The sequence below is a fragment of the Fusarium poae genome, chromosome 4 (genome assembly GCF_019609905.1).
Source record: "Fusarium poae strain DAOMC 252244 chromosome 4, whole genome shotgun sequence".
Lineage (NCBI taxonomy): Eukaryota > Fungi > Ascomycota > Sordariomycetes > Hypocreales > Nectriaceae > Fusarium > Fusarium poae.
This window is the reverse complement of record NC_058402.1, coordinates 1,044,016-1,063,198: the sequence shown is the minus strand read 5'-3', so window position 1 is coordinate 1,063,198 and position 19,183 is coordinate 1,044,016. Positions and strand designations below refer to the sequence as shown.

General features: G+C 46.9%; 9 protein-coding genes across 9 annotated transcripts; 4 read left to right on the top strand and 5 right to left on the bottom strand.

The window, feature by feature from the left end:
* Positions 1–2,310: 2,310 nt before the first annotated feature.
* FPOAC1_010458 (uncharacterized protein) lies at positions 2,311–2,856 on the top strand (the record flags this gene model as incomplete). The annotated part of the gene is made up of 2 exons (XM_044854849.1): positions 2,311–2,400; positions 2,455–2,856. The coding sequence occupies 2 exons, from the start codon at positions 2,311–2,313 to the stop codon at positions 2,854–2,856; spliced, it is 492 nt and encodes a 163-aa protein (XP_044702162.1).
* Positions 2,857–3,060: 204 nt separating this feature from the next.
* On the bottom strand, positions 3,061–5,298 carry FPOAC1_010457 (uncharacterized protein; the record flags this gene model as incomplete). The annotated part of the gene is made up of 9 exons (XM_044854848.1): positions 3,061–3,273; positions 3,330–3,466; positions 3,523–4,164; positions 4,219–4,554; positions 4,614–4,641; positions 4,691–4,765; positions 4,822–4,935; positions 4,988–5,053; positions 5,104–5,298. The coding sequence occupies 9 exons, from the start codon at positions 5,296–5,298 to the stop codon at positions 3,061–3,063; spliced, it is 1,806 nt and encodes a 601-aa protein (XP_044702161.1).
* A 1,005-nt stretch (positions 5,299–6,303) lies between these two features.
* Positions 6,304–7,171, bottom strand: RLP24 (ATPase-activating ribosome biosynthesis protein; the record flags this gene model as incomplete). The annotated part of the gene is made up of 3 exons (XM_044854847.1): positions 6,304–6,843; positions 6,909–7,020; positions 7,167–7,171. 3 exons carry the CDS (start codon positions 7,169–7,171, stop codon positions 6,304–6,306), a joined length of 657 nt encoding a protein of 218 aa, XP_044702160.1.
* Positions 7,172–7,452: 281 nt separating this feature from the next.
* Positions 7,453–7,877, top strand: PAM18 (mitochondrial import inner membrane translocase subunit TIM14; the record flags this gene model as incomplete). The annotated part of the gene is made up of 3 exons (XM_044854846.1): positions 7,453–7,503; positions 7,559–7,686; positions 7,739–7,877. The coding sequence occupies 3 exons, from the start codon at positions 7,453–7,455 to the stop codon at positions 7,875–7,877; spliced, it is 318 nt and encodes a 105-aa protein (XP_044702159.1).
* Positions 7,878–8,240: 363 nt separating this feature from the next.
* On the bottom strand, positions 8,241–9,874 carry FPOAC1_010454 (uncharacterized protein; the record flags this gene model as incomplete). Its single annotated transcript, XM_044854845.1, has 4 exons — positions 8,241–8,622; positions 8,672–9,349; positions 9,396–9,442; positions 9,494–9,874. The coding sequence occupies 4 exons, from the start codon at positions 9,872–9,874 to the stop codon at positions 8,241–8,243; spliced, it is 1,488 nt and encodes a 495-aa protein (XP_044702158.1).
* Positions 9,875–10,533: 659 nt separating this feature from the next.
* FPOAC1_010453 (uncharacterized protein) lies at positions 10,534–12,971 on the bottom strand (the record flags this gene model as incomplete). Its single annotated transcript, XM_044854844.1, has 7 exons — positions 10,534–10,551; positions 10,599–11,062; positions 11,113–11,324; positions 11,370–11,761; positions 11,812–12,327; positions 12,377–12,437; positions 12,484–12,971. The coding sequence occupies 7 exons, from the start codon at positions 12,969–12,971 to the stop codon at positions 10,534–10,536; spliced, it is 2,151 nt and encodes a 716-aa protein (XP_044702157.1).
* Positions 12,972–13,700: 729 nt separating this feature from the next.
* On the top strand, positions 13,701–14,432 carry FPOAC1_010452 (uncharacterized protein; the record flags this gene model as incomplete). Its single annotated transcript, XM_044854843.1, has 4 exons — positions 13,701–13,756; positions 13,814–13,847; positions 13,902–14,199; positions 14,248–14,432. 4 exons carry the CDS (start codon positions 13,701–13,703, stop codon positions 14,430–14,432), a joined length of 573 nt encoding a protein of 190 aa, XP_044702156.1.
* Positions 14,433–14,681: 249 nt separating this feature from the next.
* Positions 14,682–15,044, bottom strand: FPOAC1_010451 (uncharacterized protein; the record flags this gene model as incomplete). The annotated part of the gene is made up of 1 exon (XM_044854842.1): positions 14,682–15,044. The coding sequence occupies one exon, from the start codon at positions 15,042–15,044 to the stop codon at positions 14,682–14,684; it is 363 nt and encodes a 120-aa protein (XP_044702155.1).
* A 1,224-nt stretch (positions 15,045–16,268) lies between these two features.
* Positions 16,269–17,340, top strand: FPOAC1_010450 (uncharacterized protein; the record flags this gene model as incomplete). The annotated part of the gene is made up of 4 exons (XM_044854841.1): positions 16,269–16,337; positions 16,387–16,408; positions 16,459–16,527; positions 16,577–17,340. The coding sequence occupies 4 exons, from the start codon at positions 16,269–16,271 to the stop codon at positions 17,338–17,340; spliced, it is 924 nt and encodes a 307-aa protein (XP_044702154.1).
* Between the last annotated feature and the right edge of the window lie 1,843 nt (positions 17,341–19,183).

Genomic DNA, 19,183 nt, shown 5'->3' with positions numbered 1-19,183 from the left:
TTGCATGAATTGATCGAGAATGAGACCTCATCAGTCACCAGTATTCGGACCTTTGAATCCACTTGAAGGGTTCTCAACCAGTTACAGAATCTCTGGTTGTTTGACGATTGTACAGCACATAGACTATAGTGTCTGTACAGCATCGGCACTTACATTATGATGCCGCCAGTTGTCCAGCGGTACAGAGCGGTTGCGAGCCCGAACTCCGTGTCCGCCAGTTGCCGCCAAATGCCATTTGTCTTTCTGTCGCCGAGGCTTCCTTTCCCCGCCTTATGAATTAATTACCCTCTCCTCTATCACGACGCCCGCCTCGCTGGGCTGGACTGGGTCCTGCTGGTATCTGTGGCACAGCTGGTACGCCCCACGGACAGAATACGCACAGGGGCGTGCTCTGGACCCCGACAGGGATTCAAAGAGATGTGGATATGGATGTTCCTATCTTGATAAGAATGGGGAATTTCATGCCTCATCAGTTGACTGGATACAGGCAGTGACAAAAGATGTTTGAAAGATGCCTCCATGCTGTCTGTGACTCTCGCCGTTACAAGCACGAGCAATCCCGAGAGGACAACGTCAGCAAGGTTGTATTATCACCGCAAGGCACTGCTCGATATTCCATGTTCCTGAGCTGTGCTGTTCCTGCATGACATGGGAGCTGCCCAGTCCACGTGGTTTCATATCATTGTGTTTAGGATTCCTTTTTACATATGTTCTGGCTGAGGTCTTGAGACATGGCAAGGATTCCATCGATGGGATCGTCTGCCCAAATTTCTAAAGACAGAGCAGAGGCTACGGTTTGTTAGTCTGTCCCTTCCCGAGATCAGCAATGCTTGTCGGGGCCGGACTGGGCCAGGGACAGCTTAGAAGACGGGACGAATGGAATGTTGGTTGGGTTTCGAGCCCTACAACGGGTGGACGGGTACCCGAATTCCTTTTGCTCAGATTCCAGAAACAATGAATAACTCGACTAGCCTTTGTGGCTTGAGGATTGAAGGCGGCTTGCAGCTCAACTTTGAGATTGTGGCTTTGATTTCTTGAACGGATGTCCCGCAGGATTCACCATTTGAAGGCGTTCGTGACGTGCTTCCCAGTGTGTAGATAAGCTCAGCAGAGGTCGACACTCGCAGTTGCCCTTTTGAAAAAGACGTGCCTGGATCTGCATACTGCTTGATAAGGGCACCAGGCCTCGGATGTCAACGAGTAGGCATGTATCCTTCATGGGTGGTTGGGTGAAGGATAATTGCCGATGTCGGAGCACTCGATGACAAAGTCTTTAGCTTCCTTGACGACGTCTGTGTGATTTCACGGAATCACAGTGGATATGCATGACTGATTTGTTTATTAAAGTCTATTCTTTGTAAATTGTTCAGTGTGGACTGTATTATTCGTTTTCGTGAATGCCACGTCTCGACGCCAGTGGAAAGAGAGGGCTTGCTTTTACACACCCTGGCTCTTGTCACAGAATCAGGATAAAATGAACGATCTACAGGATGAATGTGTTTGATCTAGATTGGTTCAGATATGCTAGATCTCGGTACCTGCGAAGTCTGTCTCTCAAGGTCAAAGCCCTTCTTGAACACTTACAACAATGTCGATCATTAATCATGACATCAACTTGCAGTTCAAGCCACAATAACAAAAGAGACTTTTTTTTACTGAGAGAAGGTCATACCCAAAACATAATTTCATTATATAAAGAGATTGATATGATGACAACTTGGAATGTCTTATACATACATACATGTGAAAGAGAAGCAAATCACTCATAGCAACATGGCACACAGTCAATCTATCAAGATCTACAGTCTAGTTCATGTACCCCGCGGATTAGAGTGTTCTTAATTTAGGTAGTTTCAATTTTACAGCGGGCGCTGGACCATTTCTCATGTCCGAATCCATTGACACATAAAAAGACCGCAAGTTGCCTCTTCGCACTCAAGTCTGGTCAGAGATAAAGTTATTAGCAGGAGGCAGATTTGTCTGAGAGAGATAGAGGCAACACCAATATGAAACTCATCATGTCGGACAAAGTACAGTTCCTTGGTTAGGTACAGTAGCACCATAGTTTAAAGGCTCATCCCCCACGTTTCTTAATCCGTCGGTGGCTTGGTCGTTTTGAGGTTTTTAAATTTTATTCTTCTCATCTTGACTTTTTTTGATTGTAGATATTTGAAGCTTATCTTTTATTTGTTATTGCTCAACCACCACAACAACAACAACCTTGTTCATAACTGCCTGCGTTGCCTAGTGTTAACAGCTACCTTGTCTTGATCCCAATACCGCATACATTATCATAATAACAAAACAACAATGACTGCTGATCAAGACGTATATCGCAAGACTGGAAGAGGTGGAGCAGGCAATTACGTTGTCCAAAACAAGGCTGACGAAGCCGACAAGGTAAACTTGCTCTTTACTTGTTCTCTCACACAATCTCACATTCAACCCCTTTAGGATCTTGAAGCTCAAAGCCTAGCCACCGACGAAGTACCCCCTCCAGATCGCGCAACAGCCAACGTCCCAGCGCGCGCTGGACGCGGCGGATCAGGCAACTACGTCAACCCGTCAGACTTGCCCGACGCGGCTGAGCAGGACGAGATGGCTAGGAAGACTGCTGCTGCGGTGAACGCGAGTCTCATGAAGAATCCAGCTGTCCGGGGAGGTGGGCTGGGTGGTCGTGGAGGCGCGGGGAACTGGAAGCATGCTGTTTCTTTCGAGGAGGAGGAGAGGATGAGGGAAGAGGAGAGGTCGAGAGGGGAGGCTCTGGAGAGGAAAGTTAGAGAGACGGTTGAGAAGGGGTTAAAGATGCCCGAGAAGGTACATCATGGACCTCAGCATATTAAGCGCAATGATTGATTGTGTTGGATTACGGTGTGTAGGAATAGTGTGAAATCATTTTGGTTGGAATAATTGAGTAATTTGATTGATTCATGAATGGCATTGCCAACTGTGTTTGTATCTCATAGCTTATACTCATGCCACAACCTCTTTCTCCCCAATCAACTCCCCTCCATAAGTCATAATTCATTCATGCACATATATATATCCTATTAAGGCCCCTCAAAAAACCCTCGGAATCTTTACCTTTCTAGACAACTCGAGAGCAATCGAACTAAGTTCATCCAAACCCATCACACCTTCGTTCAAACCAGGGAACTCAAAGAGATCAAAATCCGAATCACATACAGTTCCATTAGCAGGGAGTGTTCCGTTTTGAAAGTACTCTCTTATGTAACGGACTGAGCAAGTTGAAGGTGCTGCAAGAGAGCAATGCTGCAAAATATAAGTTAGTTTTGTATTTTGTACTGAGGAAGTCCAAGGTGTCTTACCCCGTATGCATTTTGGGTCAAAACAACTGAGCTCGGAAACTTGGCCGAGTTGTTAAATGCGCTTTGTAGAGGCGTGACATTATCAGCTATGTTGCCGATGTAAAGAATAGGATGCGCAGTATCGCCCCTAAAGTCAGCTACAAAATATGTCAACATCTTTGTCTTATATGTCGGAACTGGAGTTAGTACTCACCATCTGTAAACTCCCACTTCGGTCTCGTCTTTCTTCCAATACAAGAAACGCGGAAATTGGCATTGGCTGCACCAGCCCAGCGACTCTTGTTCGTAATCCTGCCAAAATACTCTGCGATTTCCTCGGGCGACTCGTTCGCGGCCTTTGAATCCGAGCACATGATGGCAGGGAAAGCATCGAGTTCCATTGGCGTCTCGAAAGGCGTTGTAGCAGGAGTATCTCCCAGCTCGCAAAAACCTCCCTCAAGTGCCTTGTTATCGCTCATCTCCAGAACCATTTCGTAGAAAGGCACTCCGTCGCCTTTCTCTAGAGCAGCAAACACACGAGCTAGTTGAGGAAACTTGACGATGGGAGCATAAATGCAAGTCTGGATGAGTCGCTGAAGATGGGAGTAGGAGATAAGGACAGGTAGTTCAGGGCCTGAATCTTGGGACCATGCGGGGATTAGAACTGGTGACTTCTTGAGATGGGCGAGGAGATCTCCTCGGCGCTTCTCGATAGCTTGGGGAGATTCGGCATGGAATGCACACTTGAGGGGACCGACTTTGTGGCATGCTGTGTCAAAGGCGTCGAAAATCTTGTCCGTATCAGAGACAAAGTTTCCGTGATCCAAGTTGAACCAGTCATGATAGTCAACGTTTCCTAAGTTCCTGGTTAATAGTGATCAAGGAGAGCCGATATCACTGGGGGACTCACCATCACTGACAAGTCTCTCTACCCGCTCGGGATACAGTCCAGCAAACACGCCACCAAGGATAGTACCGTAACTGAAGCCCCAATAACGAAGCTTCTCATTACCCGTCTTGTCCAAGATCTCCAGCATATCTCTTGCGATGGATGCAGATCCGATGAACTTCATGAGACCCATGTCCTCCATTGCCGACTCGCATGTGCCCGAGTAGGCTACAGCTCGAGCGTAAGCATCGTAAATAAGACCTGGGTGTTCATCGGCTACGGGTGTGTCTTGAAGAGCCCAAAGCCGTCGTCTTTGGGATGAACCCCAGCACTCGACACGCGGTGTAGAAACTCCAACTAAAATGGTCAGTGGTTTTTTTCTTCTTTTGGAACAGGGACTTGTAGATATAACTCACCTCCTCGAGGATCGAAACTGATAACGTCCTGAAACAGTGAGTAGATTGTACCGAGTCTGAGTGTTGGGTAGACTTACATGGTTATCACCTACAATCGCTTGTAGAATGTGGCCCTCATGCTTCACAAAGGCGATTCCCGAACCTCCAGGGCCCTGGTACCATCGAGTTAGTATATATGACAAGTAACTAAAAGCAAATGAGGCCATACTCCAGGGTTAACGAATAGCGGGGAGACTGTATTGTTCTTAGATTTGGCTGGTAGCTTGATAACTCCGAGTACCACACGCTTGCTATCAGAAGGCTTGAGCCAATCCATAGGAACCTAGACAACATCGTTAGCACATGTTGTGAGTACGGAGGAAGCAAATACTCACGTCAAGTCTTGCACATTCAAATTTCTCATAGCAAGACTCCCAGCGTAGATCTCGTCGTGGTTTGATCTGCAGTTTCCGTCAGATATCTAATCCCAATGGTGTAAATTAGTCCTTACATCGTTCCAAGTCCATGGCTTCTCTGTTGGTTCCTCAATATCGTTTGGTGCAGGGTGAGGGCGATGGTGGAAGAAGCCGATGAGACAAACAGCAGCCAAGAGTCCCAACACAGTAGAAATATTAGATCTGCGCGGGCGTTGATGAAAACGGTCTCTTAATAGAGGCATTGCCTCTGAGGCCGTCTTTTCATTCATATCGAAGGAATATCGAAGAACCCTACTCTGATCGAAGAGTTAGAGCTGGGTAGATGAAATCGTCACTTAAGCTCATGAATCGCCAAACATAAAGAGCATGAAAAAACAAATAAAATGGTCAAGATGAGGATAAGAAGAAAGAAATTGGAACGTTGTGTCGGCAAAGTCCATCTTACGAATCGCTAGCTTTTGCCTAAGACATACCTGCAGGACGGGATGAATGATAAGCCAGATCAGCAACCAAGAGGAGCCGGTGATTGACTGATCAACATAAACCCGGCAAAAACAATCCAAGACATTCCTTTTCAGCTCTCAGCAACCAAGTTTGAGTTGCCTTGCAGGGCAGAGAGAGGCTCTCTTACGCTCAGGTACTCCAAGCTTACGTCGTCCTATCACGTAGCACTTGATTCCAATTGCCTATTTCAGGACAGCGTAAAGAGTCATGAGATCCATCCATTTCAGTTTTCCCTATCTGATCGTCGTCTTTAACCACTAACGTTAGTGGCCCAACTCTACATGGCTTCAACGGCTAAACTCTTTGGATAAACATATTTGGTTAACTTTGTTTTATTAAGTGACCTCTTTTTTCAAAAGTTGGTTCTATATAACATTGATGATGATGATAGCCTGCCTGTCCAAATCATTCGAAAGCGTCCCGTACTGAACGCTCCGGAATGAAAATGACAAAAGGTCAACCCGGACTTGCTTGTTGGGATATAGATGACCGGAAACACAAATCATTCCGCCAAATAAAAAAGGGTCACATCCAAGTCTTTCTTCTTGCGGGTTCGGGTTGGGTGTGCGCGCTCTCTCTGCATGACGAAGAAAAATGCTTTCTCTCTATAGTATCCCAACGCCGTGGTATGCCTTCGAATCAAAAACACCCATAACGCCCTTGTCTCGTAGACCTTTTTTGCTTTCGCTGTCTTAGTAGCTCGCCTCCGCGCGTGGACATGCTGCACCGACTTTCTCTTTTTCGATTCCACCGCCAATGAGTTTTCACATTCAGTCTTCCATGTCGACATCGCCCATCTCATCATCGTCCTCGTCGTCATCCTCATCGTCTTCATCGTCAAACATGCCGCTCTCTCCCTCTTCGTCATCGTCCTCGTCGTCGTCAACCTCAAGAGCAATGGCGACTCTCTTCTTCTCGCCACCGAAAACCTTGGACTGCTGGCGCTCAGGCTCCATCTCCTCAATCTCCTCCTCTCCCAGGCCAAGCTCGCGCAGGCGCTTCTTCTCGCTACCGCGCATGCGGGGCAGGAGATGCTCGTTCTCAGCGACGAGCTTGCGGGCGGTGGCGAGCTCACGCTCACGCTTGCCAGCCATGCGCTTCTTGTAGAATACGCGCTCGCGACGTTGGCGGATCTCGGAGACACGCTCCATGGCCTTGAGGGTCTTGCCCATGAGCTCTCGGTCGTAGCGGACGGGAACGTTGCGGCGGGCGGCGAACTGCAGAGTAGAGTCGACCGTCATCTCCTTGCCGGCGGCCTTGCGGAAAGCCTTTGTCCACTTCAGCTTGCGAGGGTTACGCTTCATCTTGAACTGTAGAGGTAGCAGTGTTAGCGGTGTGAGATCTGAGGCAGGTCGCAACGTTGCTGTAGACGTACGTTCTTGTGGCACTTGCTGCGGCAGAATCGAAAGACTCGGGCATCGTTGCGCACAAAGGTGATACCCTTGCTGGGGTAAGCAGGGCGACTGCAAAAATAACAGGTTTCGATTCTAGAGTAATTCGTTAGCGACAGTTCAAGGTAGACCTCAAGCCTCGATATCGTAGATGCTCAGTCTCCAAGAGGATGAACTTGACAAGTACATCTTCTATCAACTTAGGCATCCAATACAGAGTCCGTCCGTATCCAACAACTTACCTCATTTTGTATGGGTGGTGGTCTACAAGACCAAAACGACTTCAATTCAGCTTCCCACCCCACTGGTTTTGAGGTATCCCGAACTTTTTTTCGCTCTAAAGATTTTTTTGTTCCCAGCCGCTATCTGAGCTTATCGATAACAACACCCCGGACAAACATGAATCCGAAAGTTACCGGTCCGCGTCGGAGACTCTTGAAAACTTTCCCCGATTTGCCCTCCGGGCCCGAACATCTCCATTTGCCTCACCCAAGTTACGTCTGTTAAGACCGAAATACAATATTCAAAATGGCTTCTGTTATGGCATGGGGCGCCGGCGCTGCCGTTGCGGCCTTTTTGGTATGCAACCAAGGAAAACGGATATCGAATTCTGGTCACTAACATCTTTTTGCAGGGTCGAGCTGGTCTGGTCGCATGGAGACGCTCACGAGGCGGCGTTGGAGCCATGGGCAAGGCTTTCTACAAGGGTGGTTTTGAGCCCAAGATGAACAAGAAGGAGGCTACTTTGATCCTATCTCTCAAGTATGTGTTCGTCAACTTTGCTACACCCAACAGCCACTAACATCACTATCAGCGAGCGAGCCATTACCAAGGATAAGATCCGCAAGGCCCACCGAACCCTCATGCTTCTTAACCATCCCGATCGAGGCGGTAGTCCTTATCTTGCGACAAAGGTGAACGAGGCCAAGGAGTTCCTGGACAAGAACGGTTAAAGCATTACGAACTCGATAAAACACTCGTTCGTTGTCGATATTCGGATCCATCAGAATCGATTTATGAACCTACAAAAAGCATAATCAATGACTAGGGTCTGGCGTGGGCATATGGCCGCGTGTGTATAGTGTACACTACTTGTTTCCATAGCGATGGCGTTTGTTGGGTTTAAGAGGAGGCTCTTTGGAGCCAGGTGATGGGATATGCCGTCGTTAAGCTATCTAGGCTGAATGTTGTATGAATACAGGGCCAATCGACCCGTTCTCTTCTCATGCTGCGTTCCATTGCCTTTTGTTGCAATTACAAAAACGATTCACATAATATCTAATCTCTATCGGGCCTCGTCCTCAGAGATTCTTCATTTAATCCACCCCTTTGAGCATTTCGTTGTTCTGCTGCTCCCCATTGGCCTCTTGCACCGCAATTCCAATCATAGCGCAAAGAGTGTAATGAGCATCATTGCCGGCGTTGTGCAGATGCTTGTTTGGGATGTCCAGATCGTCGAGTACGGTGACGAGGCCTCGTCCATTGGGTGAGCTGCACCAAGCTTGGTGTAGGTCCTGGGTGTCGACAGGCTCTCTCATTCCAGCCAGGGCTCGGAGGTCTATACCTATCTCGTTGAAGTAGGTGATGTCCTGTCGTACATCATGTCCTACAACGATGATTTCCCGTGAGGAAAGATAGGGGTTGAAGATGCTCATGATGGTTTCTTGAAGCTTGGCCTTCTGAGGGAAGATGCTTTTTCTGTCAAACAGTTAGTGTCACGTAAAAGCAGAAGCAAAGCCACTCTTACCCGAAGTCAAATTTGTCAGGACACCCTTTGACAAATTGGTAGTTTCGCAAACCAGCATATTCACGCACTCGAAGATGATGAGTTTTGACCATAGGCCACCAACCACGACCAACGTCCTTAGGGTGGACGCCTTTGATGTCCCGTGTATCCAGGATGGAAATTCCAACTTCAGAAATAGGGTTTGGCCTCCGTTCGATGGCTTCAACATCGACACAGATAAAAACGATATCGTGGCCATCAGGGTCTCCTGCAAGACCAAGGTAGCCCAGTGTGTTGCGAAGCATTTGGTCCCTGTGACGCTTCTTCTTCGCAGCCTTGTCTGGATCTGCTGTCTTTTTCGATGAGAAGCCGGTCTTAACGGTTCGCATCTTAGACCTCCAGGTGAGCTGTTGCGGTGGTGAAGCCGCTTGGAAGCCCCTTATGTCTTCGGGGTCGATGGCGGGCCATGGTCGAATGTCAAGGGAGGTTGCATCCAAAGATCGTCTCAAGTAACGGGGACGAGGGGTGCCCCCTTCACCAAACTTCATGTAGAACTTGTCCTTGTTCATGGCTCCAACAGGGATTCTGAGGTCAGTATTCAGCTTGAGGTTGATTTCTTGGAGGAAAACCTCGAATTGGGCGGATGGAACCAAGAGGTAAGGGTCTCTGGCTGGCTCCATGGGGTGATGAAGGTAGAAACTTGCAAAGTTAGCAACGAAAACGTAGCAACAATAGATTTTCTTACAAGTCCCAAGTTCGATCCTGAAGAATTTCAGTGAAAAATGGCTTCGCCTGTTACAGGATTAGCCAGTGAAGAGTAAGCTCATAGTTGGTAGCACATACACGAGGCTTGTTGACTTTGCCGATGAAGCGTTCGGGATATGACACAACGACTTTGAACGGACAGAAGGTGAAATCTTTGTGGACGGGTTGGCCGACGCGAAAAGTAGTGTTGTCGAACGCTTTTCTCTTGTTGCTTTCGAGTCGGTCTTTTCGGGCAGCTTCAACTTCAGCTCGGAGCTGTTCCTGAGAGGCCTGCTCTCTAGCTGCAAGTCGTTCCTCATTTCGAATGTACTCATCATCCATCACCATTCCGAAACTATTTCCAGAGCCACTTGAAAGAGACTCATTTTCTGGGTTGTCTTTGTGTGGCGTTTCGGCAAGCTTCACGCCGTTACCCAGAAGCTGCTGCAGTTTCTCCAAACGATTTTGGAGGTCCGACATCGCTGGCATTTCCTGCAAGGCAGAAAAGAGGCGACGATGGGGATGAAAATTGAAAATACCATTGTGGAAGTACTATTGAAAGAAAGAAAGATGAGAAAATAAAAGGAAGAAAATTAAACCCGTGGTTGGGGATGAAAGGCAGTGCAGCTTCAAAGGCTGTAGGGAAAGCCTTCGTGCGGCAGGTGCAGCCCTGTGAGGGAGGAAAAAAGGGCAGGCGAGAAATGCACCCTTTTGGACTTATTTGTCAAGGCTTGAGTGATTCACCAATGTTATCACGCGCCTGTTAAAACGTAGGAATAAAGGGAAGCGTTGCCTCAAAAATATATGTCAAACGGTAAGTGATTGCTCTGCCACTGCCAATTGTCAGATCGTCATGCAGCGGGCCTCCACTCACGGCTGTGTACAGGAATACCAACGCTCATCAATAATGCAGACCGCTAGATATTACTCGGATTTTACATAGCATTTTCATAGCAAATTGGAAATAAAGACGATTGTTTTATTTGCATATTTATTTGATCCTCTCAATCCTTCATGGTTGGTTCATGCTAGACTTTTTGCGCCTGATAGTACCTAGATAACTGCAAACCAGCTAAACTTTTGACATAATACATAAAACCACACCCGTTTAACAAATAACAAACTTTACTTTGCTTACATCATTTTGTTCTGTAGAACTGGTACAAGTTAGCAAACTGTCAGAAACCTTTACTGCGAAACGTACCTCATCAGCCTCTTCTGGGGTGACATCAGACACATCCGATTGCTTGTTGTCAATCAGACCAAGACGACCCCATCGCACCTTGAACCAGAAGTCTCGTCGGTCGCCTCCCATATCTCCAGAGAGCAGCTTCCTCTTCATCCCTTTCATAAAGGTGTTGTAGAGTCCTGGTTCTTCAATACTGATGAGTTCCTCCCTCATCACGCCCAGGCATTCCAGAGCGCGTTGGTATTTGTTGTCACCAAAGCTTTCTGTAACAAATGTTGATATAATCGTGCCCATTTGCTGAGTTGCATCTTCAATCTCCGAGACCTCTTGAGTTACTGCAAGTGCCTGCTTGAATTCTGGCACTGCGTTGTCAGGGCTGATCTCCTTCTTCTCCTCTTCACCCAGAAGAGAGTCAACATCAAGGCCTGAGATTGGCTTGACGGTTTCTCTGCCACGTTTACCCTTGACCTTTGGTGGTACTGATTTCTAGTTAGCTATCGTTCGAAGCCATACAAGGTAGAACGCAAACCTTTCTTGACATCTGCCGCTTGAATGAGAGCATCCGCTTTACTCTGGACCTTCTTGATCAGATCTTGCGGTGGCTGTGCGAATCTGAGCAATATGGACGGAGTTTCTGGAACTGGCTTCTCAGGATACACTGCTCGTGATTTCACTGCATGGTTCACTCGGTGGATTGTCGGGTTGAAGGTGTCATCAATAGGCACATATTCGGACACATCACTAGAAAAGTTAGCAATAATAAGCTGAGCACAGATTGAAACGTACCCGTCATCATCCACACCATATGTCGACAAATCCATGGCGTCAACGTAATCGCTCATGGCATCATTGAGCTCATCCGTAGGCAACAGTCGGTGCTTGGTAACTGTCTGCCCAGTAACCGTAATCACTCTATCCAAAGGAGGGAACTGGTAGCTTCGGATATCCTCTGCAAATGGAAGTGGGACATCGTAGAGACACTCCATATCCGGCTCTACACCAGGAGCTAATAGCACTAACAACGGATCTTTGGCATCTTTTGTCACAATCCGGGCAATCGCGTAAGACTCGAGCTCAGAGAGAGCCCATACAAGAGACGAAAGCGCGAGGGCGGATTTGGCATCAAACTTGCGTGCTATCGTCACGCAAGTCTCACCAAGGTTGAGAAATGGTTCGTACTAAACAGCATAAGTACAGGAAATAGGGCGATCGTTCACATGTGGCATACCTTTGCGCATGGAATGAATCCAATGATTGAGAAGCTCTTCTGCGTGTTAATCTTGGTGATGTTGTGTTCCGACTCGCTGATGTGTACTGCTGTCCGGCCATATTCGTAGCCCTTGGCAAGGTCATCAAACTCGACATCTCGCTTTCCTCCTGGAGCATCTGGATCATTGATCTTGTATGAACGGGCTTGCTTGACTGCAGAAAACTCAAGACCCTCCATCTCATCGTCTTGAGTGTACTGAGTAGCTTCAGCATCTGCACCTTCGGACTTGAGAACTACTGTGCTTGCTGTTAAGGGGCGTGCCAAATGTGTCTTGAAGTACCTCTCGACATTGATACTCATCGCAGCAGGAAACGTCTCAGGATCTCCGAGAGTGAGGGCGCCGTCGTAAGTCTTGTATGGCTTGACTCCTTTGATTCGAGGGGTGTCAAGCTCATCAATGGCTTCGGCGATGTTTGCGAAAACACCGTCTTTGCAGTCGTCAGCGAGTGCTTTGAGGGCTTTCTCATTATCTTCCTGCCAATATTTAGTCATGCGCTTTAGAAAGATGTATGCTTCTACTGACCTTGGTGGCCGTCTTATCTTCTTCCTTGAAGCCATATTCCGGATCATCAAAATCTACGCCACTGCAACTTGTTAGACCAGTTGGACAAAAGGGTGTCAATGGCTTACAGGATGGTGAGTTGAATATTCGAATCGTTGATTTTCTTGGAAATGTCGCTCAGATCATCTCCATCCATTGGTCCTTGACCATCAGTGATCAAGAAGATCTTTCGGTTCCATTTGAGCTTTTTCGTAAAGGTGTCCATCATGTCAACTGCAACAACAATGGCGGAAACAGCATCACCAGTTTCCGTGTTGCTTGGCTTCACCACAGATTGGAGATCTCTTAATGATTCCATGGTCATTGGTCCCATCTCTTGTAGGACTGAAATGTTCTCATAGCCTTCGTCGTCTTGCAACTTGTTGTCGGTCTCGTCTGTTCTTAGGCCCAAGACGCCAACGCATAGTGTTTTGCGGTTCGCCGCGACGATATCTGTGATCTTGTCCCATACATATTGCAAGGTCCAGTCCAAATCAGACTGTGATCTCCCACTATGAGTCTGGGCCATAGTCGAGCCCAGATCGAGGATAAAGATGGTTGCCTCTTTTTCCGCCATGATAGTTTCGTATTTCGACTGGTGCAGGCAATAACAAGAAAATGGTTCAAATCAGTGGAGGAAGATGCGAGTTGATTTAAATGAATGGAAATCGCACAAAGCTTCTCAGTGGTGAACCCTTGTATCGTTTAGGCAGAAGGCCTCTAGCTCGGAGCTGTCCAAGATCCAATGGAGAGCGTGGGGCGCGATGCCTGCAGCTGAACTGAACCTACTGACATGTACTAGACGCGTGAAACACGTAATCACGTGCTGTCCTACATGTTAATTGAAATGGCAGGCGACTCCTGATCAAACAGCGCAATACGGATACCGGCATGAGTAAAAAAGAAGGAATTCCATGATTCCATCGAACAAATAATTACGGCTTTTATTCTGCAATTTCTGGTGTAGGCTTGTTTCCACGGTTATAGAGCTCATGTAGCCTTGCATTGCTGACGGCGATTGGTGAAACGATAAATATTACGATGCACGTATCAGCAAGTATCCGTCAGATATACAAACATGAGTAATTTAGCATCATTCCAGTATTTCTGTTTCTGTATCATACTCCAATCCGCAACAAGATGCAAAGTGATGTGGCCAGTCACGTGGTCTCCATTGTATCATAGACCGGGGTCGATGACCTGTCTACGAGATCTTAGGTAGCTTAGAGAAACATACACCTCGGCTGAGTTGAAACACCATCCGTTTTCATCAACTCTCACTCACAAAGTGAAAACAACATTGACAATGGCAAGCACAGCAAAGGCCGTGGCATTGTCCCCGGCTCCCTACCATATCATCACGTAAGCTTCCTATTACAACAGAATCAGTCAAGGATGAGTGAGCTAACTGGACGGCAGCTACGGAACACTTCTAGGAACGACCTTCTTCCACGTATGTACCCTGATACTGAATCTAGCTTTGTACTCGGCTCTAACAAATCGACAGTCCTTCGTCAATGGCATCGTAGCTTTCAGGGCGGTCGACCGTGCCAGCTTCTCCGCCATCCAGCAAAAGCTCTTCCCCATCTACTTCGGCCTTCAAACTGTCCTACCCGGTGTTCTCGCTTTGACATTCCCCGGAAATTCTCTGATTGGTCTTGCAAATGGTCCCGCTGGTTTGGTGTCGGAATTCGCCCGCTGGCACTCCTTGTTGCCTATCAGCGTCATGGGTATCACTGGTGCTATCAACCTGCTTGTTCTCCTGCCAATGACTGTTGACATTATCAAGAAGCGACGTGGTCAAGGTATGTTACGGTATCATCAGTTTACCAAATCCATACTAAAATTCATAGTCAAACGAGATGGTAAGGAATACTACGCTGAGGGTCCTCACTCAGACGAGATGAAGGCTCTCAACAAGAAGTTCGGCATGCTTCACGGCATCTCATCTCTTCTCAACCTCGCTACCTTTGTGGCTGCTATCGGATACGGCTTCACTCTGGGTGGTCGGGTCCTGTCCGTCGCGGACCTTGCTTAAATGATTAATGATGAAGATGAAAGTCTTATTCATGCTCTAAAATGCTAGTGGTGCAAACAATCTTCCCGATAGCCTAGCGACTACTTTCCATCGTACAATAGCGAGAATCTATAGTATGTCTATTCGTTGTGTCGTAATTCGTTGAAATATTAGATATAGTCTTGAAAACATTGCGCCAAATGGTTGTCATGGGGTGAACCAGTGTAGCTCTCATTGAGCATCTGGTAGTGAAGGACAAGCGCTGCGTTTTTAGATTCGAAATGAGGCACGGAGTTCCTCCTTGGCCTTTTCAAAATCTCGTTGGCGCTGGGCCTTGGCCTCTTCTTCGCTGAGGGTCTTCTGTTGGCGGCGCTGGTTGGCCTCCATCTGCCCCTTGATTGTCCAGCGGCCAGGCTGGCGGTCGAGCATGGCCTCAACATCGACATCATCGTTGGGCTTGGGGAAGTCGTTGCTCAGAACAGTAGGTCTGCGTGTGTTGTTCTCGAACTCTTCAGCCTTGAGTCCAGGAGTAGAGATTGGGGTTGTTGCGGTAGACTGCGTCTTGTGCACCTCGCTGAAGTATGAGTTGGCATTGCTGGGAGCAGCAGCGACACTGGTAGGAGCGGTAGTCATGTTGATTGTTGTTTAAAAGGGAGATAAAGATTTTGGTTGTGTGTGGTCCTGGGTTGTTGTTTGATGGATAAGGAAGCTGTTGTGTGTAGGTTTGCGCTTGTTTCGCTAAGATGATAAACAACAGGAGAGATAGAAGAAGATGAAAGGTTTGAAATCTAGGAACAAAAATTCAACTCCATGTGGTCTTCTCCTGTAGATATTTATAATTACGTAGGTATCCAGCCGGTCCGGTTTAAAACTTCATACTGTACTGTGTAGTTGTGTTAGTTGCTCTAGCAGGTGGAAACCCCTTTAGCTGATCGTGAAAATGGGTCCCTGGCCGTGGAGACCTTGACCAACTTTAGCTTCAGGATCCCCACGCTACCTCGCTTGATACGGGAAGTATCCAAAGCGGTGAATTACACTTTGTATTCTCCTGTCTGTGTGTAGATGTCGGTCTGTTGATGCAGGCTATCTCGCCTCGGACGTAAGCGAGCCTAGGTAACCCAATTCCACGGGTAGAACCTCTTATCTTGAATATTAGTCAGGCAAAAAGAAGGAGGGAAAAAGTTTTAAGGAAAAACGTGGAATTCTAGAAACCCACCGATGACGAACAAGGTTAACCTATTACTCGCAAGGCAAAATTTATGAGCCAATGACAATATTTGCTTTAACTAAAGTCGTTTTAAGGGACTGAAGATTTTGGACTGACATTCTTTGCCACGCGGGAAGGGTCTGCGGCTGTCAGAGCCTACCTCGGACCAATGTTCACTTTCGGCACATTAATCGCGACATGCATGGGTCGGGTTATGTTGTCATTGCACTAAAGATTGCCTATCAAGATGCAGGGTCGTTATCATCTGCATGAATCATCCTTGGTAGACAGAAAACGAGTCATAGTTATCCGAGGAGTTGTTCAACCAACAGTCGAGAGATTACCCTATATCGATAAATCTCACCTGTCGTGTCATCACAAGATCACTCACAATTGCTCCCAAAAGTGTTGTTACAAGCTTACTGTATTATTCGTGATGTCTTTTTATAATAGGTCCATTGATCACCGATTATCCAGCCTTATTGCATCACAGGCGATGTCATTATTGTTATCTCTGACTAAGCACAATCCACCGAGTCAATCCGCTTTAGTTTGTCGACGATCAAGTTCATGTTCATCCAACTGAAACTCTGGTCGATCATATTCAAAAACATCATACAGTGTCTTTTCTAGTCAGACTCATAGACAAAATGGCATCTTCACCAAAATACATCAGCAATGATGTTGCTGCCATCAAAGAGTTCATTGACAAATTCGACGTGAGTCATTTATACATTGGCCGAGTAATACACTAACACCCATCAATAGGTCTTCCTCCTTGACTGCGACGGTGAATACTAAACGATTCACAAATTATAACACAGTGACTAACTTATAAAGGTGTCTTGTGGTCTGGTGATCATGTGTACGAGGGAGTCCCAGAGACTATCAATTTCTTGAGATCAAAAGGTTAGCTTACTGTGCTCACGATCTGGACAAGAGACTCACATCGATGTAGGAAAGAGGGTCGTCTTCGTCACCAACAACTCCACAAAATCCCGCGATGAGTATCTCAAGAAACTCACTGGTCTTGGTATCCCTAGTGAGAAGGATGATGTCTTTGGTTCCAGCTATTCTGCTGCCATCTACATCGCCCGTATCCTGAAGCTGCCCGAGGGTAAGCGCAAGGTGTTTATCATCGGAGAGTCAGGTATTGAGCAGGAGCTTGATTCAGAAGGCGTACCCCATATTGGAGGTACAGACGAGGCCTTCCGACGAGACATCACAAACGACGACTTCAAGGGTATCGCTGATGGTTCCCATCTCGACCCCGAGGTTGGCGTCGTCCTTTGTGGTCTTGACTATCATGTCAACTACCTCAAGTACGCTCATGCTATGCACTACGTCAAGAGGGGAGCTACATTCCTCGCTACCAATGTTGACTCTACACTTCCAATGCATCACAACTTCTTCCTCGGCGCTGGCTCCTGTCACATCCCCGTCGTCCACGCTACGGGACAACAGCCTCTGGCTCTCGGAAAGCCCAGCCAGGCCATGATGGACGCCGTTGAGGGCAAGTTCCAACTTAACCGAGCTCGCACATGCATGGTTGGTGACCGACTCAACACTGACATCAAGTTTGGAATTGAGGGCAAGCTAGGCGGCACACTGCATGTTCTGACTGGCGTGAACAAGAAGGAGGACTGGGAAAAAGAGGACGCCATCGCCGTGCCTTCGTACTATGCCGACAAGTTCAGCGATCTTAGACTGGTAAAAGAATAGAATAATATAGAGCCTTTGCATAGATATATTATAGAGAAACCACTGTTTGAAAATTACTGGTTAAGATACTGTTTACCACGGCATTTTTATTCACATTTGCTTATATTAACCTTTGAAGACTGGATGACCATCCAAATGTGCATATGATCTCATTGATGTGGGTGTTCCTCGAAGTTTAATATGAAAGCAAATGTGGATAAAGAATGCTCTGTAACAAGTAGAGTCTTAACGAGTAGTTTCAACAGTAGAAGCAAATATCTACTTCTACAGTTGAAACTACTCGTTGAGACTCTGCTTGTCATAGGGCATGTTATTTGGATGGTCGTCACATGATATATTCGTGCGATGTTTACTAATCCTTGGAGGAAGCCCTCGATTGAGCCCGAAACTTCCCACCAAACTCAGAATAATCACACGAAAAACTGACATTCTAAAATTCCGACAATTCCAACTAACCCCATCATCTCGGCCGCCGTAACCAGATGGATAGCCGATCATTCATCACGGACCACCAAATAGTTTAAACATCTCTAGGCCCATGATCCAGAGCGCATGACTGCCTGATCGCATCGCCGTTAAGAATGTTCCTCCTCTGTCGGTGGTTTGATGCCTTGATCTGTCTTGTGATACACGACGCCAAGCCGTTATTCTTCCTGCAGGACCCATCTGATAAGATCCAATTCGACAAGGTAGAAGGATCAAGACCCGGCAACCAAACTGCCTGTCGTACCAGTTGTTGTTTCTGTATGTCTGCAGGAGCCAGTCTGCAGGCACCAGGCTCACCCGATAGACATGTTTTCGCGGCTATCCTTGGTTAGCTTCCTTGGTCACACGCAGCTGGGTAAGATAACTTGCCTGTTTGAGATTTCTCTCTTGTTTTTTTGTCTTTTTTATTTTTTATTTTACATTTTTTTTGTAGTTTTTTGTAGTTTTAAGTGAGGGGGGATTTTTTGGTGAGCTTATATACATATGAGGTTTAAGTAGCTGATATTACGCCATCATGACGTTGCTGACCTAACTACTGTTATTTATCCGTACACACACTGTTGCACTCGAATGGCTTGATGAGCTATCCTTTGCCCAAGTTACCCCACCGACAGCTCCCCCGTTACCTCGGCATCATTAGCATGCATTCGGAAGACGGTCAATGAAAATACACAAAACGTGATCGACTTCCAAACAAAGTGTGTCGATTGGCAACGGGGAATAGACGCACGGGTTGACCAGTTTCAGTCAAATGTAACTCAAGAACTGGAAGAAGTCCAAGTTGCCGCCGCCCAACGATGGTTAGGCAACCATCGATCGTCTTGATGGGCAGTGCGGCGTACTTTTCCTGTTCTTTTTGAGCCGATACCTTGATTTCGAGAATACAGACAGAGTATCTCTCGGGCGACCATCTTGTGATTGCAAGACATTTCTCGCTCGGACACGAGACAAGGGACGCACCGGGTATAGAAGAATCACGGACATGTGCCATCTCGGGTAAACATATCGGGATGCAAGATATCAGGGTCTACTATTGGGACTGTTTTTGGTGGGAAGTCAGTTAGCTATAATTCAAACTCATTCAAAGCCCCTTTGTGCATTTGTAGTTACCGATCTACCGACAAGTAGGTTGTCACGTAGATCATATTGGTCCAGTATGGGGAAAAGCTGTTGCATGTCATGGCATGTCAAATACCTGCCTGGAAGAGGTCGTTCTAAACGCTACTTCACGAGATATCACAAGACACCAGTGAATATAAAGCCATAGTAATTGATTGGACTGTACTATCCTTTTGCTGTTCCTCGACATCTTCCTTGATGCATTTGTCAACGCCCTCCAAAAATATCATAACTTCCA